General features: G+C 38.0%; 1 protein-coding gene across 3 annotated transcripts in view; it reads right to left on the bottom strand.

Moving 5' to 3' along the window:
- The window catches only part of CTNNB1 (catenin beta 1), a 40,655-nt gene that overhangs the window by 1,774 nt on the left and 15,116 nt on the right, over positions 1 to 23,765 (bottom strand). For all 3 annotated transcript variants that reach the window (XM_044252432.1, XM_044252434.1, XM_044252433.1), the window contains exons 2-14: positions 11,810 to 11,870; positions 11,146 to 11,373; positions 10,696 to 10,949; positions 10,336 to 10,574; positions 10,045 to 10,246; positions 8,804 to 8,948; positions 5,362 to 5,465; positions 4,941 to 5,279; positions 4,530 to 4,688; positions 2,704 to 2,823; positions 1,943 to 2,093; positions 1,732 to 1,853; positions 545 to 605 (exon numbers count right to left, since the gene is read on the bottom strand). In XM_044252432.1, coding sequence (XP_044108367.1) covers positions 545 to 605; positions 1,732 to 1,853; positions 1,943 to 2,093; positions 2,704 to 2,823; positions 4,530 to 4,688; positions 4,941 to 5,279; positions 5,362 to 5,465; positions 8,804 to 8,948; positions 10,045 to 10,246; positions 10,336 to 10,574; positions 10,696 to 10,949; positions 11,146 to 11,373; positions 11,810 to 11,822 — 2,137 coding nt within the window. In that variant the 5' untranslated portion in view covers positions 11,823 to 11,870. The remainder of the gene's footprint in view (positions 1 to 544; positions 606 to 1,731; positions 1,854 to 1,942; positions 2,094 to 2,703; positions 2,824 to 4,529; positions 4,689 to 4,940; positions 5,280 to 5,361; positions 5,466 to 8,803; positions 8,949 to 10,044; positions 10,247 to 10,335; positions 10,575 to 10,695; positions 10,950 to 11,145; positions 11,374 to 11,809; positions 11,871 to 23,765) is intronic.

Here is a 23,765-nt window from a genome sequence, read left to right as displayed (position 1 = left end):
GTTTATGTCTCTGTCATGTGAGACACCTATGAGCCTCGGTGGCCTGCCTAATACTTACGTTTATAATCTCACTGTTCTATTTGTTCACGGTCTACCCCATGCTCCATCTCCATTACCCAGATCTGAATGAGCTTTTCAGAAAACCCTGATAGCAGAACTACGCAGATCCACCCCAGATCTGAGCTTGGAGCCAGAGTTCCTCATACTCTCATTTCCTGGGTGGACTGCAGATACAGAGATTATAGGTTCTCTGACCAAAAACGGGACTACAAAAGCAACTTGTCATGCTCTTGCACGGCAGAGGCCCAGTAGTCGTGACACACACTTGTTGGTGTGATCCTGCCACCTGCTCAGCGTGCGGCTCCAAATTCCCTAGGCTCCACGAGAGCTACTGTTGCTGACTCTGGAATTTCAGAAGTGCCTTTAACTGCTGCCACTACTTTCCTGCCAACACTGGTTTCCCAGGTGAGCAAACCAGCTCTTCTGATAAAGCTTTGGAACCTTAGCTTGACTTGGAATTAATAGAGAAATCTGAGACACATACCATCCTGGCGATATCCAAGGGGTTCTCCCTGGGCACCAATATCAAGTCCAAGATCAGCAGTCTAGATAAACAAGTACAATGCAAAGAAGCAAAATGAAAATGAAAATTCTCAAGTATACTAATATTCTGAAAACATATTTTCAGATTATAGAAGGAACAAAGAATTTACAGAAATGCTTCAAACTCCACCCCTCAGAGATGAACTCCTGATACTTAGAACAACTTGTCACTGTACATAGTATTAAAAATATTCACTAATTTGGGGCACGTGGGTGACTCAGTGCTTTAAAAGCCTCTGCTTTCAGCTCAGGTCATGATCCCAGGGTCCTAAGGATCCAGCCCCACATCGGGCTCTCTGCTGAGCAGAGAGCCTGCTTCCCTTCCTCTCTCTCTTTGCCTGCCTCTCTGCCTACTTGTGATGTCAAATAAATAAATAAATCTTTAAAAAAAAATTACTAATTTATTCTTTCAGTAAATATAACAGTCAACAAAATGAGCAAAGTGTCTGCCCCCAACAGCAATTGCTAACAGGATATGTCCTATCAAAGAAGATTTTTAGCCCCAGCACCTGAAAGAGGAAGATGAGGAGGGGAACAGGTTTGGGGAAGTTCACAGCCCAAGCTGGAACATGTTAAGACTGCCCACTAAAAACCCAACTAACATATTACTCACTATTTGGCAATCTACTTTTCTTTTTCACCTAACAATCTACAGCATCTCTTTGCATTCATACAATCAACTGTATGACTATGTAGCATAACTGAATAAATTCAGGGTGGTTCTAATGTTTCAAGAACAATTCTGTACTGAAGGCAAATTCATAGAAATTCAAATAGAAAAGTAGATGAAAAATTGAGAATTCAAACAAAGTATCAATAAATTGACCTCCAACTAACAGTGCTTAATAGAGTGCCTCTTTCCTTAAAAGGAAAAATATTCCTTCGTGGAAAAGATGCTTTAACCTGGTAACTTTTTCATCCATCTCCCTCACAAATTCTAATGTGAAGCAGCATTACTTGTTTGTTCTTAATAGGCTGTTTAAAGTTGTGGTTCTTCCTCATAGCAGCTGGTAAGGTAGCAGAAAAGGATAAATATTCAAGCCAAGGACACGGTCAATGCAAATCAATGTGTACGAACATTTGAGGGGAAACTGCACACTACCGCATACACATGTCCACATGGCCTACCTCATTCCAAGCCATTGGCTCTGTTCTGAAGAGAGAACTGGTCAGCTCAACCGAAAGTCGTTTCTTATAATCCTGTGGCTTGTCCTCAGACATACGGAACAAAACAGCAGCTGCATATGTTGCTGGAAGAAGAAAGGAAAAAGGCCCCTGAGGAAAAGCTGAGGCTCTCCTATGTACACCAGCTAAAGGTTCTGGTTCCTCTCGCACTTACCTACACCTTCGTTCCTAGAGTGAAGTAACTCTGTCAGAGGAGCCGTGGCTCCCTCCGCTTCGATGGCTTCTGCAGCCTCCTTGTCCTGAGCAAGTTCACAGAGGACCCCTGCAGCTACTCTTTGGATATTTTCAATGGGAGAATAAAGCAGCTAAAGAGAAAACCACAAACAAAACCTACTTAAATAAAGGAAAAACACGGCAAGCGCCGCACTGTGTTGCAAACACTCCCACTGCAGAGAGAGCAAGGTGTTTGCACTACTTGTATTAAATTCTATTCTCTAACTGCTCAGGTATGTGATGCTCTGGAGCACTGGTTTTCTAGATCACTTCTGGCTACAAAACCTTTCCTCAGCAACAGTTTTAGTTGAGCTCAGATGTGGCAAACCAGGAGATGGCTGGAGATCTGTGCTTTGGCAACCGAGACCATCTTTCCTACCTCCAAAGCTCAGCACCTCAAAAGTGGAGTATCCCTCTTCTTCAGGCTCTAGCCCTAGTATTTCTCCTACCACCCAGGGAAAATGAAGGGACTTTTCATAAAGTTAAACGTACTGGATTAAAAGGACACTACACACTGAGATTCCATTTGTCATTTATTGGCAGGGGATGTGAGCAGAGTGTTGTCATTTTATAAATGGAGAGAGATGAAAAATTGCCCCATTTGGTCCCTAATTTTCTGAAATCTTGCTTAATCATTAAAATCCCTGAAATTTTACTTATAGACTCATAAAATCTAGAACACCTCACATGAAACCAACATACCTGCACGAACAATGGAATGGTATTTAGTCCTCTGATTACGATTCGGTTGTGAACATCCCGAGCTAGGATATGAAGGGCTCCAGTACAACCTTCAACAATTTCTTCCATACGAACCCCCTCCTACCAAAAGAAACATAGTAAACAAATTGGGCATTCTCTTCTCTAAACTTTATAAACAGAAAGGCTTTCTGTAGCAGTTCTTTAACTAGTTATTCCCATTATACATCCAAAATTCCCCAGAATTTGCAACTGGTTTAGGAATGAAGGATTCCATGCAGATGAATGTTACTGAGGTGGGGGAAACCTTCTGACGGCACTAATTCCTAGCTGCACCACCCTCCCCCCTGCCCCCCACACACTACGCACAGGAAATAGTGCTTTGACATACTCTCAATCCCAAAGATAACTTTCTTACAGTCTAGATACCAACCAATTTTTTTTTTTTTAAAAGATTTTATTTATTTGAGAGAGAGAGAGAGCATGAGAAGGGGGTGGGTCAGAGGGAGAAGCAGACTTCCTGCCTAGCAGAGAGCCCAATGCGGGACTCAATCCAGGGACTCTAGGATCATGACCTGAGCCGAAGGCAGTCGCTTAACCAACTGAGCCACCCAGGCACCCCAAGACACCAACCACTTTCGGTAAAAGGAATATATAAAGATACACAAATATGGCAAAGTTATGCACAGACTGACAAGTGCTTTTCTTCCATATGCTCCATTTAGTTTTGTATATCTATGTGTATCAGGTGAAAATCAAGCAGAGTTTTATCACCAACTGCTAAATTTCTATTGAGCTGTCAAGTGGAAGATCCACTCTTTTCCACCTCCAAGACTGTCTGATTGTTGGTCTCTATGGGAGAAGGATGGTAGTTTTTGTTAATGTAGGTACTCACAGCTTTTTCCCTGTTCCTGAGTTTTAAAAAAGGTAATGATTCTGCTACTTTTAGTGACATTTATAAAAACAACTTGATTTTTTATAAAGACACAAATATTCCTTTTTTCCTAAAGAGTTAAAAGGTATCTTTTGCATTATTTTAAGCCATTATCATGGAGACATGCCAATACCAAGAGTAACAAATGGATAAAGGCCCTATCATGAGTGTGTACACATAACAACTAGCCAAGAAGAGATGCCCAAAATCTGTTCTGATAGGCTCTTGTTTTCTAAAGTAACCTAATTCAGAAAGAGAAAACTCTTTGAAGATCTGAATCTTCAGAAATAAATTCGGAGGAATAAATCCCGAAGTGTCTTTAGATACTTATAATGAAGCTGGTTTGTAAAAGACTGCAAACCTGACATCAAAGCTTTAGGCTGAGATTATGGGTTAAGATATCAAAAATGCTACTACTTATTCTTGAAATTTGTTAGTATTCTTAGGTCTGTAAAAAAGGTTTCAATCATTCCTGGAAGAGACAGTAAGCTAAGTGTCTTACATACTTACAGGCAAACTCATGTTCTAATGGGGAATAAGGGCTCTGAAATCAAATGGACTTGGATTCACATTACGGTTCTGCTGCTTTCTAAGGTGAACCTACCCATGGATTAAATGAAAACATTCTAAGTGCCTAATCCCACAGCAGTACATCACAACTATACTCTCTTTATAAGACTGATGATGCAATGGAGAAGTCAAAGGCTTTACTATGAGCCACATTATTCCTTACTCTTTTCTGCAGTCACAGAAACATGTCAGTTTTTTTTTAAAAGATTAGCAAATAGACCTGCAGCCAGGAAGATGGAGGGAACCAATGACCGAAAAAGTTCAGGATCCTATGAATTTATGCATTCCTTTTAAATAGCCAAGTGTCACTATTCAGTCTACCTACCACAAACTGTTGCTGTGTTCCGCCCATAGATGTACGGCGCTGGGTATCCTGATGGGCACGAACCAGCAACTGAACTAGTCGTGGAATAGCACCCTGTTCACGCAGAGGAGCATGATTTGCCGGACAAAGGGCAAGATTTCGAATCAATCCAACAGTAGCCTGTAGATAAGAAAGAATAATTAACAGGCCTGTAACTCAACAAAATCATCATCTTAGCCTAAAAGTCCCACCACACTAAACCTACTGGTGTCACCTGAAAGTAGCGCAGACTTCACAAATACTTCGGAACCCCATCCGGGCCATACCTCCCAAGTACTAAGGAATGGACTCGTGCTTGACAATCTATTATGCTAGAGCATAGAGGTGGCTCATTTTCAATTCTGCAACCTTCTATTTTGATTGACAGTTTACCTTTATCAGAGGCCAATGGGATGGAGGGTGCAGGAGTTTAACCACAACTGGTAGTCCATAGTGAAGACGAACAGCATTCTGAGCCATCTCTGCTTCCTGGTGTCGGCTGGTCAGATGACGAAGAGCACAGATGGCAGGCTCAGTAATATCCTCCCTGTCACCAGCTCGAAGGACAGTACGGACAAGCGCCTCTATACCACCCACTTGGCAGACCATCATCTTGTTCTTATAATTATTGCAAGTGAGATTAGAAAGAATTCCAGCTGCACAGGTGACCACATTTATATCATCTGAGCCCAGAAGCTGAACAAGGGTCCCAAGAAGACCTTCCATCCCTTCCTATGGACATAAAAACAAATGCTCAGTACCTATTCATCTTACTTAGTTGTGTCACCAAGGCACTGGCATACTCAAAATTTACCTGTTTAGTTGCAGCATCTGATAGATTCCTAAGAGTCCAAAGACAATTCTGAACAAGACGTTGACTTGGATCTGTCAGGTGAAGCCCTAAAGCTTGCATTCCGCCTAGAATGTGAAAAAAGATCTAAGGTGATGGCCATTAGCTGGTAATTCCAATCAGCACTGTCTTTTCTAGGCTTAGAGAGTATCCCTCTTCATTGCCAAAGCTTATCCCCTCCACCTAAGTCCTTTGTTTCATTTGCTAGGATGTTGCTCAGTTCCCCTTCTTTTCCGATTCACCTCAATTAGTGACAACTTCTGTTGAGTATCTATTGTTCTTTCTCTATGTGGAGAAAGCCTTCATTACCTCCACTGTCCTTCTTAGGTAATATTTATATTGTTTATTTCCTTTCAAACATTCAACCATCTCAAAATTTCACCTATTTTGAGATGAAGCTGTACCAGGGAGCAAAATACTCCAAGGTCCCCACTCACATAGAGTTTATAGTCTAGCGGAGGCAGACAATAAACAAGTACACAGTTAATAAACTGAAACTACATAGTATGTGAGATGGTATTAAGTGCTATGGAAAAAAATAACACAAGATGGTGGGGGCTACAATTTCAAGTAGTGTAATTAGGTCACCTCAGTGTGAAACTGACGCCTGAGCAAAGACCTGAAGCAGCTATGTGAGACCAATTCAAAAACGCATGGGAATGCTTATTACGAGAGACTCTGTGGAACGTATGGACTCCAAAAGTATGTGCCTGAAAGGTTTGCAACCTTTCGCCACTTAGGAGCCTAAGGAAGGACACTTATAGTGGTGAAGTCTATATAGAAGCTCACTTTCCCACACAATGGCCTAACTTCACCCATCTCTCTCCTACTGAAGTCCCTTCTGAATGCTCTGAGATACTTTCCCTTGTCTCCTTGTTCATCTTTTCAGGTCTGTTTTACTTTTCATTTTATTATTTTTAAATATAAAAGTAGGCTCCACAACCAATATGGGGCTTGATTTCATAAACCTGGAGATCAAGAGTTGCATGCTTTACCAATTGAGCCAGCCACGTGCCCCTTTCGAGATTCTGTAATTTTAAAACACTACTTCCTCTACCTCCACTACAGGACAAGGATCATCCCCATCTGGTTCCTTCCTCATAGCAGCTCCAGCTACTAACAAACAGAATGACCTGCAAAAGGCTGATGCCCAGTACTTGTTAAATGACTACCTTCTTTCCCCCACAGATTTTATTCCCTCCCTTGACTCTTCACTCTCACAGGGTGTATTCTTAACCCCAAATATCCCATTAGAACAGCCTGTAGACTTTAAAAACACACAACTGTATTCGGCAGGTCTAAGGGAAAAGTCCTATGCAGATGCCTCTGATGCACACATACACTTTCCTCGTAAGCTGACTGGTCAACTCGAAAATCTCTAGCCCAGTCTTCCCCTGCATTTTAGGACCATACGCTTCTACCTACCTACCGCCGTTTCTGTCAGCTTCTTAAATTATCTTGTTTCAAATCTTTACCAATCCATTCTGGTAGTTGCATTTATCTTAATGGTACCAATGTTCTCCCCACCACAAACCACATCTGGCTGCAACTTTTTTTTTTTTTTTAAAGATTTTTTTTTTTTTTTTAATTTATTTGACAGAGAGAGATTACAAGTAGGCAGAGAGGCAGGCAGAGAGAGAGGAGGAAGCAGGCTCCCTGCTGAGCAGAGAGCCTGATGCGGGACTCGATCCCAGGACCCTGAGATCATGACCTGAGCCGAAGGCAGCGGCTTAACCCACTGAGCCACCCAGGCGCCCCTGGCTGCACCTTTAACCCCTAAGTTATTATATTCTATGGGTTCTTTTGGAAACCTCAAAACAGTCATCCTTTGCAGTGTATTTTTAATAACAAACTGTTTCGTTCCTAGAAGCCTGTAACACATCTCTGTGGCCCGGTCTGCTTGTCTTTGGTCATTCAAACTGTCACACACTGTTAGTATTAATATTCCAAAACACCACACTGTGATGCTGTGCCACTGCTTAATAACCATCAGTAACTTCTCATTTTCTATTAAGACAAAGGCCAAATTCTTCAGCATAACCTTAAGGTACCCTTTAGAATTTGGATCCCACCTAGTACTGCAAACTGAACTAAATAGTCTACATCTGTGGTTCTAAAGTTGGAAAAAAAGCACAAATGAACATCGTAAAGGTCTAGAAAGTCCTATAAGATATGGGCCCTTACCCTAACCTCTCAATCTCATTCTGGGCTACTCACCCATTACTCATTAAATTCTAGTTACACACACTTCCTCTTTAGCACTTAGAGATTAACAATCTCTTTCTCAGGACATAGCACATGTTTCCTCTCTCTGCCTGGAAGGCATCTAATCCCCACTTCTCATATAGCTAACAGGTGCCTTCTTATCCCGCATTCCCATTTTATGTCCCCTTCTCAGTCAAGTACCCCCCTCCTCATTAATTCTGTATCAGTATTTGCTGTTTCTCACCCTACACAGAATTCATTCTAAGTTGTAATGCCCCCATCTCTTGCATATTTTTGTCACCCTCACCAGAATGGAATAAATACAGGGACTGTATCTGCTTGGTTATCTATCCCATGTATACCACATGCTTATTTTAGTGCTTGAGACACAGATGCTGAATGTTTTCAGAATACACAAATGAACATCAGAATAACCTGGCTAACTTCTTAAAATGGAAGATACCTAGGTCTTCAGTCCCATATACATTTCCAGCTACCCACCTGTCACTGCACTCCACGAATTCAGATTAAGTCCAAAATTCTGCAATTTTTGCAAGCACTCCTCATATTTCTGGAATAGCTGGCAGAATTTTATCTCCTTGCAGAGTATGAATGCAGCCACACCTGTCCGTCCTAGTGTCAGCTGCCATCCTGTGTAATCATAATGCTCCTCTCTCCCACAAATTCTCAAGTAAAATTATTCTCAACAAGTGAGAAAAATAGGTGTTACCAACCCTACACTTTACTCCCAGTATTTTCTTCTATTAAATGCTTTCATATTTTCCCTCTTCCAGTTGTGATATAAAGCTTGGTTTAAGAGTCCAGGTAGATCCTGTTAGGTGGGTTACAAAAAGGAGAACTGATGCTAGGTAGCTAAAGAATAACTGTAGCCTTGTGATAAAAAAACAAAAGGCCCTAGTTGGTCCACCTATTCCTTTCCTCTGCTACTGACATGCACACAATATAAACTACCAAGTATCGGTCATTAGTTTTGATGGACAGTAAGAACTCTGCCTAAACTAGGCTTAAACAGCACCAATGCAGGTGTCAAGCAGCACATATACTTTGAATGGAATCCTGGGTGCAAACTGGTTCTATTCAGTTTCAGCCCACTAAGGTCAAGGTGTATTACCCTTTTCCTAATATAAGTAATCTAATTAGAACTGCAAGATGCTGTACATATGACACTCAGAATACTTACCTGCTTCTACAATAGCTGGTTTATTACTAGAGCAGACAGACAGCACCTTCAGTACCCTGCTTGTGGTCCATAGTAGTTTCTCGTAAGTGTAGGTCCTCATTATATTTACTAAAGCTTGAGGTCCACCACTCGCCAGAATGATCAGCTAGAAAGACATGTATGTTGTTAGCTATGAAATCTTCACCATATGATGAAGAAAAGCTACATTACCAACCTATTTTATTAAAGAGGCATTTCAGCCAGCTTGCCACTGATCTAAATGTATTCCTGGACCCCATAACCCAGATCCCCAAACTGAAGCCATGTTTAACCCCTCCTTCTACAGCATTCCACTCAAATTCAAGTATCCCAGTACTCCCAAGAAATAGCAACTCTGACCCAATTTTCCTCCTCCCGCACTGGTCAGAGCAAAAGAAACAAAGAGAAACCATGTTGGTATGCAACAGTAATGCCCAGATAGTCATGCTGTATCAAAGTGGATATGTTGAAAATCTGAATCAGAATAGGCACTTAGAACTCCTAATGATTCGGCTCTTGGCTTTTCCTAATCGTTGTTATTCACCTACTTAAAATGAGGTATCATCAAATAATCATTCATTCTTGTCCTTTACTTCCCTGCATACTCCCACCTCCAAACTATCCTGATTTTTGAAAAACAAATCTCATCACTTAAAGCCTCTGCTGATACTGAACTGCTTTCCATTACTCTTTGACCATTCTCCACAAGGCCCTGCAGAACCTGCACTGCTGATACCTCAGTCTCATCTCAAACCTTTCCTCCTCACACTTCATAAACTCATCCCTCTCCTTCATCAGTAGGACTTTCCAAGGTGTCGTTTCCTCTCTCTGACCTTCACCTAATCAGTCTCTCCTCATCCTTGAGAGCTGAACTCAATTATCATTTCCTCCTACAGGTCTCCCTGAACTTTCGAAACAGGGTCTAGTTCACATATATGCTCTTATAGCCCCTCTATTTCTTTGGAATACATGAATTAAATAGTAATTACGTTATCATCTCAGTGCCTATCACCCACCTAAGAATGAAAGCTCTAAGTCTGCCCACTTTATCCCTATCACCTAGCTGCATACAGAAAAATACTTAAAGAAAAAGAGATGCCCAGTTTTTTTTCTAGTATGTATACAAAGGGTGAAGCATACAAAGAATGTGCAAGAGTCCACAGAAGGACAGGACACTGGATTCCCTGATGCTCCATGAACCACATTCAGAAAAATACTTTTACCTTGCTTTCTTGATTGCCGTAAGCTAAAATCTGAAGGCAGTCTGTTGTAATAGCCAAAAATTTAACATTTGTTTTGTTGAGCAAGGCAACCATTTTCTGCAGCCCACCAGCTAAACGCACTGCCATTTTAGCTCCTTCTTGATGCAATAAAAGGTTGTGGAGAGTTGTAATGGCATAAAACAATACAGAATCCACTGGTGAACTAGGAAGAGGAAAAAAGCCTCATCAGAAATGCTGTGATGGCACTCTTCTCCTTCTTAGCTTCAAGCACTGTGACCATGTTTTTCTTACCCAAGCATCTTCACCAGGGCAGGAATGCCCCCAGACTTAAAGATGGCCAGCAATCCCTCACGATGATGAGAAAGATTGTGCAAGGTCCCAGCAGTACAGCGAGCTGTTTCCACATCATTTGTATTCTGCATGGTGCGTACAATAGCAGACACCATCTGAGGAGAACGCATGATGGCGTGTCTGGAAGCTTCCTTTTTAGAAAGCTGATGGACCATAACTGCAGCCTTATTAACCACCACCTATAATGTATAGGAATCAAGAAACAGCATTAATTTTCAAATACTGATATTGGTGGACAGAGGCTCCTTCCTTGAGAGCTTCCTTCAGAGCAGATTAAAAGCTAGCCATATCGTTACTTACCTGGTCCTCATCGTTTAGCAGTTTTGTCAGTTCAGGGATTGCACGTGTGGCAAGTTCTGCATCATCTTGATAGTTAATCAAATTTACAACTGCGTGTTTCAGCATCTGTGATGGTTCAGCCAAACGCTGGACATTAGTAGGATGAGCAGCATCGAACTGTGTAGATGGGATCTGCATGCCCTCATCTAACGTCTCAGGGAACATTGCAGCTCGCACCCTCTGAGCTCGAGTCATCGCATACTGACCATCAATATCTGGGAAAGATAAATTCAGCACTCACAATCCATAACTCAGCATTCACCTGAATTTGTGCTACCCTAAGTGGTAAGGTAACAGCGTAATCACTCCCCTCTTTTACCACACCATTTTATTTAAGTGATTACATGCTAACTGTTTTAAAAATCATTCTCAAAACTGTCTTCTGACTTTTACTAAGGCAGTAACACTTACCAGCTACTTGTTCTTGAGTGAAGGACTGAGAAAAGCCCTGCTCCCACTCATATAGGACTTGGGTGGTATCCACATCCTCTTCCTCAGGATTGCCTTTACCACTCAGAGAAGGAGCTGTGGTAGTGGCACCAGAATGGATTCCAGAGTCCAGGTAAGATTGTTGCTGCCAGTGACTAACAGCTGCTTTTCTGTCTGGCTCCATGGCCATGTCCAGCTCCATCAAATCAGCTATAAAAATCAAACAGCATTAGTATTATCAACACAGAAATGTTATCTTCATTTAAAAATCTGTTCATATGACCCACTGAAATATTGTTAGGAATAGTCAAATCTGAAATGCAGCCAGTAACAACAATGATAGCCAGGATTAGCTCAGTGATGAAATATCTACACTCGGAGGGGACCACCACCTAACAGTTACTCACTGAATTAGTGGAAGAATGGTACTGCATCCAAGCTCCAGAAGCAGTCATCCAGACTAGATTCCTGCTGGTGGCTTGTTTGCTATTTCACCAAGCCATTAGGAGGAATGAGCAGAAAATGGAGCAAAAGGTAGCCTGATAATTAAGCAGGGAGAGAGTAAAGCAGGGGGATCTGAGCCAGACTGGGTTAATGGAAATGAAACAGAGCCCTGATTCAGGAACTAAAGACTTAGGATACAAACCTTGGGTAGCCATTGCCCACACAGGATTTTCAAAACCGTTGTATGGTATGCTTCAGATACCCTAGAAGAGTTAATCATGTCATTAGAATTTAATTTTAAATTAATTTTATTTATAATCTTATAAACTTTATTTATATTTTGCTATTAATATAAAATTCATATTTTAGTAATAAAATATAAATTAAATAATAAAATAAAAATAAAAACATATTAATATAAAATATTTGTATTTTATTATTTTAAAGTTTGTTTTTAGTACTTTTCAGTCACTAGGATGGCCTCCTAAACATCATGGACTACATCCATGAAAAGTCCCAAATCCCCTTTTATCATAAATGTGAGAATGAAACCCAGACTCTACAGTCTCTTCCATCCTCTCAACCACAGCTCCACCACTGCTGAACCTTGAAGTAAAAATTCCTTAACAAGAACCTCTTAAGTAGAAATACAAATTCGTTATTCAGTATGTCAGAAAGTATAATTATTTTTGCAGATAATGAAAATTTATAGTGAAAGTCAAAGTGGGGAGGGGGGGGGAACTACTCAAAATCAACTCCTCCTTGAGTTCCCAAAAGCCCTTTGTTCCTTTTTAACTTTATTCACTAAGAAATTCAGAGATCTTTCTAGCCAGTGAAATTGGACATGGGATTTTAAAAAAAAACACCAGATTTTCACTGAATGGTTTTTCTTTCTTGATATAATACAATGCCATCTAAAATACCTTCACACAGCAGGTTTTGGTGACTGGACCATACACTCAATTTCAGATCTTTTACTAAGAAGTAAAATTACTTTTCAAATGAAGTTTGCAACACAAAAAGCACCTTTTTGGTTAAAATTTTTTTCTAGCTCAAATTTATAGCAACGATGTTTTATAAATATTACTGACTAATGCTGTTTTGATCATTATAAAAAACTTAATCATATATATATATATATATATAAATAAATCTTAGCATCTATGTTTGCCTTTTGGCTCACTGAATCACATGGGAAACTACCTGCAAATGAGAACTGTTTAAAGGCTCATGGCCACTAGATATTCCTAGTAAAAATTTTCCTTTATCACCAAGGATTCCCCTAAACAAGTTTATCTTGCACTACCAATTACATATTGGGTTTACCAAAATGTAGAGATATGGACTAAAATACTTAATTAAGTGTGAGGGGCACCTGGATGGCTCAGTAGGTTAAGCCTCTCTGCCTTTGGCTCAGGTCATGATCTCAGGGTCCTGGAATCGAGCCCCGTGTCGGGATCTCTGTTCAGCAGAGAGCCTACTTCTGCCTGCCTCTCTGCCTACTTGTGATCTCTCTCTCTCTGCCAAATAAATAAATATTTTTAAAAATGAAAAACAGAGTTAAAAAAACACTTAAGTGAGAAGTGTTTATTTTATCAATGTAAAAAGGAGTCTAAAAAGTTGGAAACTACATTCTAAAGTCCTATTTGATCTATGTAAAGGAAGTGTGTATTAATTATTCCTGAAATTGCTCTTCTAGTTCTAGATTTTCATAACCACAAAGATCCCCTGACACATAAAGATGACAAGAGTTGTGGATACAATTGTTTTAGTGTCCATGGCAGAAACAATTGACAATCTTTGTACACAGCAAAACGAAGGACAGAAAATAATAAAGGTGGTTCCTGTCAATAAGAATCTTTTAAGATACCAAGTGGGATTATGTGTTTAAGGTTTTGATTCAGAGTGGGGCATAGAAACTTGAATTTTTATGAACATTCTAGCATACACAAGTGATCCACAGACCACACTTTGAGAAATACCAAGTTCTTCACTAATCGATGCTGCATTTTAGCTTTTATTCTTCTGCCTCTCTGGAAACTGAGTTCTCCAGTCCAGTTCCCAGTGTATTTCTGGGAAAGGCGACCTAACACGTGTTCCACATTGAGCACCTCCTTTGGCTAATGAATGCTACAGGGCTCAGAAACAAACTAGTCACTATAATATACATAAATAGAATGTGTTAATCAACTGTTTATGCTATTGGTAAGGCTTCTGGTCAGCAGCAGGCTATTGATAGTTAAGTTTTTGCCAAGTCAACAGTTATATGCTGTTCTTCAAGGATCTAGTACACATGGCTTCAAGGAAAAAAAAACATTTATATTTTAGTACTGTTTCCTTGTTGTTGATGCAAAGACAAAACATTAAGTCATGTTACTGCATAAAATCTGTTTATAGGGGCTGATCTGTAATTTGACTGTAATCTATAATTTTATGGAAAAAAGCAAGCTGCTATTCCAAACTTACAATATCAATTTGTATGTTGGGGACTTGTAAATACTATTATTTTTATAGCACTTAAATTTTATGCAGCATACGAAAAAATTATTCTTGTTCTTCACTACAATCCTATGTGTGAAGGAGGCCAAGTGTCAATCCAGCAGGCTGAGAAATGGAAAGTAGGAAGGAAAATGGGGATCTACATAAGCAACAGTATAATCAAATCACTCCTACATTACTCTGCAGACAAATCCAAAATTTCCAAAAATATGAGAACTATTCATTTTAGAATTTTCTTTAGAAACTGAATATACTGTCTAAAGAGAACTAGTCCAGAATCTTGCCCAAAAGGAGAGCCTTCCTCAGTCTTCCTCTGGACAGACCTTTCAGCCCAAGGGCTGGCTTCCCCTCCACCACACCCTGCCAATATCAGAAAACCCTCCAATATCAAAGGAAAAAGTTCAAGAAAAATCAACAGAAAAACTGACTCCAGAGTAACACAGAATTTTTAAAAAGGGTTAAGGGTGGGAAAGGAAACAGAACGTTTCAATTTATTATTTTTGGAAAAACCCTCTTAAAACATTAAGGAGAAAGATGCTCAATATACAAAAGAGAAGAAACAAGATGATCAACCTAGATGATCAAAGTTCCAACTATTGGGCATTTCAGAAAGAATTAGGAGAAACAGAAATAGGGAAAAGCCTATTAAGTTCCAACTCAAGATGAAGGGGAGATAGTGCTAATGAATTATGAACTACTAAATGTTCCCAGATGCAAGTAATCACAACTACAGACTACATTACAATGCCTTGTGTCCTGCCCGCTTTACCACCACCAAGTGGTGCTTTAACAAAGAAAGAAGATTGCCAGGATCGCCAATTTTTCCAGTTTAGTAGGTAACGGATTCATGGATCCTTCCTTATTTATTTTTTTGTTGTTGTTATTTAAACATGTACTCTTTCCAGTTATCTCTAAATTTATCTATTTTTGATTTAAAAATCTGTAAGGTTTTAATAAGATATGGAATTAAAAAGATATATCCTCTATATGTTAATAATTTCTACCTAGGTGAAAGTTCATCTTGATCCAGACCTTCAAAGTATTGGTCAAAGTATGGTCAAAGTATTACCATAATCATTTTCCTTCAGCTTTTCTAACAGGACTACTTAAGCATTCTAGGCTTTTCTTTTTTCTCATTAGGAAAAATTTCAACTATTCTGGAAAGTAGACACAACTCTACAATGAACACCAACATCACCTATACTTAATGACTGTTGGTATTATGCAATATTTGTGTCCTCTCACAGAATAATTTCAAAGTACGTCACATACATTAGTTCATCAAGTGGCTACAAAAAGGGTTATTTTTTTGCAAACCAGAAAATTTTTATAAAAGATTAGCCTTACTAGTTGCTACTCGATTCACAAAGAGTGAACTGGAGCCTCTACTTCACCTTGTGTACTTTAAGTAGCCTTCTGTCAAAGCCTATGTGAGAATACTTAGTATGACACAGGTTTCACACTGAAGTTTACTTCTCCAGCTTCCCTCAGGACAAATCATCTTAATTACCTGAGAGTTCACAAAATTTGAGTATTACTAACTAGGAGAAACTTTGCTATGTAAAAATAAAGCAGATGTATTATAAAGCCACATTTTTATACTGGCAGTTCATGCAAACAATTGACTTTCCAAAAACCCGTACTGAAAGAACCAAGGCCAATCACTTAACTCTGTTTTTTTAAATAAGAAAACACAACTTGACTTCAGGAGCATAAAAAACTTGTGAAAAATCCTCAGGGATTAAGAATAGTTCTAAGTAAAATCTGCTTTGTAAATCTAAAAGCACACACATATGCTTTTTTATTAACCATCCCTACTAATACCTTGCCAGTTAAAAAATTTATAGTCTCCTCAAATCTTCCTGTTTGCACACTTTTTATTCATCAGAAACACTTCTAAATCACAGCTTGCTCCAGTTTCCTTCCTACTTTTACTCCTCAGCTATGTCTGAGTATTCTGAGGAGTCTTCCTACACCAGCCAATAAAAAACAAGTATCTAATGACACTTTTGCTCCTTCAAAACTCCTTAATATTAATGGCCTTTGTGTTATCTTTAAATACATAGGCATAAAAATGACTACCAGAATATGAACTGTGATTAGGAAAAATTAGGACATTTCCCAAATGATCTCTCTTCTTTTTACTGTCTTCCCTATTCTCTACCCTACCTATAAAGTAATATATATATATCTTAGTATAAAATATTTTTCTTTGTCATTCACATAATAATGATACACCATTAATGACATTTGGTATATTTAGTATTTTATAAATTTACTATTAGATATTCTTTTAATATAAACACGCAAAACCAAATTCCTCGTATTGTACACATTAACAAAATATTTTCATCTATACTGCATCATATATGTGTAGTATTAATGTAACCAAATCTCCCATTCTTGAATATCTAGTCCTCCCCCATTTAGTTTGCTATTCAAACAATGCTGAATAAAAATCTCTGCATATGAATGATTCTCTTAGTTTCTTCCACTTCCCTTCCACATGAGAACTGCTCCAACTACTGGGTTAAAAGGGTAAGAATTTATAAGGCCTTTAATACACAGCTCCATAATACTGATGGAGCATAAGCAGACATTTTCACAGAAGGCCCTGTGTAAGTGGCCAGCCTACGAAGCAAGGTACGCAGCCATCAACTGTTACCTCAAGACAACCTGTTATAGTCATGTCCATCCATCTAATGTACACACCACCCAAGTCTGCAAGTTTTTCTAAATTTTGAGATTAAATGCTTAATTTGTTTGTCCGCCACATGTAGCTTTTTTGGCTTGCCAGATTCTTAATGTTGTCCTTTTACATTTTTATAAAGTACATGCAGATGTTATTATAAAAAGCTCCTTGAATAATCACTGATACAGCATATTTAGGCCTCCTGTGTATATCTGAAAATATGATTTTATACTTAAAATAATTTGACTGTGGTAATATCCTTTATACTTCTCACTGATAGCTTTGCACAGAATTTTTGGTCAGTAACATTATCTGGATCCTTCAAAAAGAATGTTTCATTTTATTTATTTAAAGATTGTATTCATTTATTTGACAGGGAGAGAGAGAGAGAGAGAGACAGTGAGAGAGGGAACACAAGCAGGGTGACTGGGAAAGGAAGAAGCAGGCTCCCCGCAGAGCAGGGAGCTCCATGTTGGGGCTCAATCCCGGGACTGGCATCATGACATGAACCAAAGGCAGATGCTCAATGACTAAGTCACCCAAACACCCCAAAGAGAATGTTTTAAAACACACTTTCACTTTATTCACTCTGAACAAATCACTACAAAAATCAGCCTATTATTTAGCTATATTAAACTAAGGAAGCAAAAAGATATTTTAAAACACAGCTATTTCAAAGTATATAAGTACATAAGAAATAGCCACAGGCACGTTTTTATCATTTCCAAATATAATTTTATGCCAGCTAAGTTAAAAAACCAAAATGTTTAAGACTGTTGATGCAGTAAAAGTATGATTACATGCTAGCTTCTTAATATGTGGGTGCAAAGGGAATCAGGAATGAAGGGTATTAAAGATGCCTTCAACTCTTCAGCATTTTTAAAAAATCAAATAAATACAGCAAAATTACATACATCTCTTAATCTGGGTCACTGGTGAATACATGACTATTTGTTACATTATTCTCTATACCTTGCAGAGCAAAAAATAACTGGTTAAAAATAAAATAAGGAAATAGCTCTACACTGGTATTTCAGGTAAACTCCAAATATGATTTCAAAATATAAGAAAATCTTTGTACTTCAATATTTTCAAACAATTAAAGTGGAATTATTCATAAAAGACACAAGTATTTCATGTACACTTTTGTCAAACCAACTAAACCTAACAAATTCAAGTCTCAAAGATGAGGATAAAATAAATACTCCTGTCTCCTTAGAGGCAGCAGTCACAACAGCTAATAAGCAGGCCACAAGTCTATTTTATAAGGCTAAAAAGTATAAGCTATGTGGGAGGGTCTCTGTTTCCTGAAACTGAAAATCTTGTTTCCCTCAAGTTCATAAAATGATGATTAACTAAATACTTTTTAACTTGAGGATTTTCTTTGTTAACACTCTAGAGACATTTTTACACCCATTTTAAGGTACAGTGTGGTAACGCCGCACAGGGAATAGTTCACAGTTCAACTAGACTTTTAATAAAAGAGACCATTATGTACAAACTACTTTCCTATGTACAAAACAGGTTAGAAAAATATAATCACAAAAAGATCTCATTCATAAACGCGACACTAAAAACAAAGTACATACAAGATTAAATGGAATTACATTTTTTGGACTAGAAAGCTTTTGCTATTGTTGGTTTTCTCTGACTTTAGTTTATAAGTTTAATGTATCCCCCCCAAAAGTCTCAGATTTCTTTAGCACTGAAAATGGTTCTTAAGTTCATCTGGAATAGAAGTATAAAGATGATAATAATAAAAAAGACTGAAATAACTATAAGAAGGGACCGATTTTATCAGATACTAAGTACATTATAAATCACCAGCCACAGCAATTAAAGAATTGTATAATTGGGATATGAGTGGATAAGACTACTGTAAGTAGTGGATAAGACAATACCAAGATATAATCTGGCAATTTAATAAATGAAATAAGTGATACTTTAAGTAGTGGGAGGCAGGTGGATTATCCAACTAACAGTATTAGGAAATGGGCTTGTCATCTAAAAATCATTTCTTTTATCCTTTTTCATCTACTTTCATTTCACTGTATTAAAATTAAGCCTACATTCATCAAATATTTACATGTAAGAAATAATACACAATGAGATAAAATAATGTATATGTAAGTAGGGGTGGTATACACAGAAATAAACAATGGTAAAAAAACCAAATAGAAGCATGACTTGAAACTCTGAAACTGGCAGGACCATTAATGTGTGTACATAAAATTTCTAAATTCCAGGCCAAAAAAAACCATACAAGGTAACTTTAAAAATGACATGCTGGACACAAGACAGGTGAAATATGATTAAAGGATAATATCCATAGTACACAAAGAACTAAGGAGAAAATCAGTAAGAAAAAAACATTAGGGAAAGGGCAAGAACCATCATTTCAAAGGAAAAATAAAAAGCAACCAATAAATGTACACAAAATAGAAACTCATTTATTTTTTGCTTATCAGACTAGTAAAGATAGCCATCAGTTTGTTCTCTATGATTCAGAGTCTGTTTCTTGGTTTGTCCTATTTTTCCCCCCTTTGTTCATTTTTTAAAATTCCACATGAGTGAGATCATATGATATTTGTCTTTCTCTGACTTATTTTGCTTAGAATTATGCTCTCTCCATATTGTTCCGAGTGGCAAGATTTCTTTCTTTTTTATGGCCGAGTAATATTCCATTACATATATCAACTACATCTTTATCCAGTTATGGGTCAATGGATACTTGGGCTGCTTCCACAGTTTAGCTACTGTAAACAATGCTGCTATAAACATAGGGGTGCATATATCTTCTCAAATTAGTGTGTTTGTATTCTTTGGGTAAATACCCAGTACTGGAATTACTGGATCATATGGTAATCCTATTTTTAATTTTTTGAGGAAACTCCATACTATTTTCCACAGTGGCTGCAGCACCACTCTGCATTCCCACCAACACTGCAAGAGGGTTCCTTTTTCTCCACATCCTTGCCAACACCTGTTTCTTGTAAACATGGATTTTTTTTTATAGTACAGTACTGTAATCAAAGTATTTTCTCTTATGGTTTTCTTCACATTTTCTTTTCTCTAGCTTACTTTACAGTAAGAATACAGTATATAATACACACAACATATAAAAATGTTTTAATCCTCTGTTATTAGTAAGGTTTTCTTTTTTTTCTATCAACAGTAGGCCATTAGCAAGTTAAGTTTTGGATGAGTCAAAGTTATGCACAGACTTTGGACTGTGTGGAGTCTGATTGGCCCTAGTCTCATTATTCAAGAGTTAACTGTAGTTAAACTGGCAGAAATTTTCTGGAGGATATGTTGGCACTATCCACTAAATACAAGCGTAAATACTCTCTTACTTTAAAATTTCATTTTTAAAACAGAAATGTATTATGCAGGAATATTCATAGAAGTATGCTAAAAAGTCTGCACAGTGAAGCATTCATACAAATTGCTGGAAATTACTCAAATGCTCGTCAACAAGGGAATGAGTAAAAAATAATTTAACTATTAAATGGGATGTATTTTCATTCACTGAACAAATATTTAACACCTTTCATGTTACTGGCATTGCAATAACAGTGAATAAGAGTCCGTGAGTCAAGGTCACACATCTAGTAAAGCTTGCACTCTACAATCAGAAAGTTAATAAAAACAAAACAATTTAAAAGAGCGAGAACTGCTGTAAAGAAAATCAACAAGGAGAGAACAGAGTAACGGGTTGAGGACGAAGATTACTCTAGGTAAGAATGAGATGATGGAATAACATCTGAGCAGAGGAGGAGGAACCAGTCAACTAAAGATGGGACAGAACATTTCATGCAGAGAAAAAGGAGAAAGGAAGGTAAGCTATTTGGTAAAGGTACTAAAAGGTCACCAGTGTATCAAGAAGTCAGGGAACTATGAAAAGAGGAATGGCCAGGTCAAAAAGGATACAGAATAAAATCCAAAGTGCACTAAGAAGCCACTGGAGGTGCATGTTCTGTGATTTATACTTTTTTTTTTTTTTTTTAAGATTTTATTTATTTGACACAGAGAGAGAGAGATCACAAGCAGGCAGAGGCAGGCGGGGCCGGGGGGCGGGGAGGAGCAGGCTCCCTGCTGAACTGAGAGCCTTATGTGGGGCTCAATCCCAGGACCCTGAGATCATGACCTGAGCCTAACGCAGAGGCTTAACCCACTGAGCCACCCAGGCACCCCTGATTTAGACCTTTTAAAGTTCACTCTAGTATCTCTATAGATGGTGAGAGGCCAAAAGAAAAGCAGGGACATCAATCAGGAAGCTACTATAAACAAAATCAAGTGAGAAGGGATAGTATGTAGCCATTAAAAATAATGAATTTTTTAGGGAAAAAAAAATTCAACACATATTTGTTATACAAAGCATTTGTATATTTTCATATTTTTGGCATACATTCCCAGAATTAAATTTATGTAAGTAATACAATGTATTAGAAATGATACATGTCCAAGAAAATATATCATTTAGCCCCATATGTGTTAGCCAGTGATACTAACATTAAGGAAATGTTTTTATGTATGAAAGGTAAGTGGCCTATAAAACAGACTTTCCGCAAAAGAATGTGGAACCTTCTCAGCCAACCATTAGTACTGCAAGCGGGAAAAAAAAAAAAACTAAAAAGACCCCAAATTCTTTGGAAAAATAATGTTTCCTAAAAGCAAGAAAATCAAACATTGCACTTTTTAATAATTAGACAAATAACATTTTATTTAACTATACAAATAATTTTCCAATTTTTAGTAGTTTAATAGAGATTTTCATTCAGTTCTTGTTCTATTAAAATGGCACTACTGTAAGAATCAACTACACCACGAAGTAATGCCAGATCTGATTAATTTATTTTGAATATTGTTTTACAGCATTAAGATGCTGCCTTGTAACATCAGGTAAACATCTAATTTTGCCTTTGACATACTTAGCAACACTTAGTAACTTGAGTTCTGAGTCTAATGTTACCCCACTGAAATCTTCCCAGAAACCTCGTGAAGTAGGCAACATTCCCCCAAATAATCAGATTAAAAGCCTGATGAGCAGCAGTTAATATAAGAGTATAGCTAATAAACTGCTCAGTTAAAATTCAAATCCAGGTCTAATGTTTAAGCTCAGAGTCATGTGCCCCCCCTCCTTTTTAAGATTTTGTTTATTTATCTGACAGACAGAGATCACAAGTAGGCAGAGAGGGAGGAAGAGACAGAGAGGAGGAAGCAGGCTCCCCACTGAGCAGAGAGCCCAGGAGCGCAGGACCATGACCCAAGCGGAAGGCAGAGGCCTCAACCCACTGAGCCACCCAGGCGCTCCAGCCCTTTTAATCATATCATATACCCCACTCTCACCCCAAAGCTAAAGGCAATTTGTATTTAACAATGTTGCAGATCACTGCAAGAGAAAGGTCAGCAAAAAGAACTACACTCTTTGAACAGTGACTACAGGAAGAAAAATAAATAAATAAATAAAACTAAGATGCAAATCACTACTACTTCATATTGATTCTGTGCCCAGCTAGACAGCACTGCTGCTGACAAGAAAATGCAAAATTTTCAAACACAAGATTATGCCAAGGAGACAAAATAGTTTATTTCAAGAAAGTTTCCAGATGTTAACCTCTAAAATCCCGCTACAGGAAGAATTAGCAACAATGGACTCAATGACTTCTACAAGTAATTAATGTGTTACTTTATACTCCTTAGCAATAACCTTCCTCTTAAAAAAAGTTCAATGTGTGAACTCAGTGAGAGCTGGGGCTGTATCTTTCTTTTCTCATTGTATCGAAAGTGCTTAGCACATACCAAGCTTTTAAATAGTTGATGGACTAAAGGTGTCAATAAGAAAGATGTTAAAAAACTAGACAGTAAGACAAATGAGATAAAATAAAAAGGCTTAGATAACCAACAAACAAACCTATGAGACTTCTTAAATGCCTTTAAGGAACATGAAGGGTTCATTTATGAAGAACGTATCTCATCTGAAACAGAGGTCAGCAAACTTTTTCGTAAAGGGCCAGATAATAATTTGAGCCTCGGTGGGCCATAAAACGGACTATACCAAAATAAAAAGCTTTGCACAGCAAAGGAAACCACCAATAAAATGAAAAGACAATATACCAAATGGGAGAAAATATGTGCAAATGATATATCCAATAAAGATTAGTATCCAAAATATATAAAGAACTTACACAACTTTATACCAAAACAACCCATACATCTAATTAAAAACTGGACAGATGACCAGAATAAACATTTTTCTGAAGACCTACAAATAGCCAACAGACACATGAAAAGATGCTCAACATCATTAATCATCAGGGAAATGCAAACCAAAACCACAACGTGGTATCACCTGACACAAATCAGAATGAATGGCTAGTATCAAAGAGACAAGAAATAATAAGTGTTGGCAAAAATGTGGTGAAAAGAGAACCCCTGTGCACTGTTGGTGGCAGTGGAAACTGGTGCACCACTATGGAATGGAGGTTCTTCTTGAAAAATTAACAACAGAAATACCATATGATCCAGTAATTCCAAAACTAGGTATGTATCCAAAGAAAACAAAAACACTAATTGGAAAAGACATATGCACCCCATGTTTACTGCAGCATTATTTACAATAGCCCAGATATGGAAGCAACCTAAATGTCCATCCGTAGATGAATGGATAAAGATGTGGTATATATATGCACACAAGGGGACATACTCAGCGATTAAAAAAAAAAAAAAAAAAAAAAACCAAAGGAATCGGTGCCATTCATAACAATATGGAAGGGACCGCTTACAGAGAATTATGCAGAGCAAACTCAGACAAAGAAAGGAAAACACCATACGATTTCACTTGTACGTGGAATCTAAAAACAAATGAAAAAAAAAAAGCAGAAAGATTTATAAATACAGAGAACATGTGGTTGCCAGAGGGAACAAGAGAAGAATGGGTGAAATAGGTGGAGGAGATTAAGAGGTA

The sequence above is a fragment of the Neovison vison genome, chromosome 6 (genome assembly GCF_020171115.1).
Source record: "Neovison vison isolate M4711 chromosome 6, ASM_NN_V1, whole genome shotgun sequence".
NCBI classification, from domain to species: Eukaryota; Metazoa; Chordata; class Mammalia; order Carnivora; family Mustelidae; genus Neogale; species Neogale vison.
The sequence above is the reverse complement of the archived record's forward strand: the minus strand, read 5'-3'. Positions and strand labels throughout refer to the sequence as shown.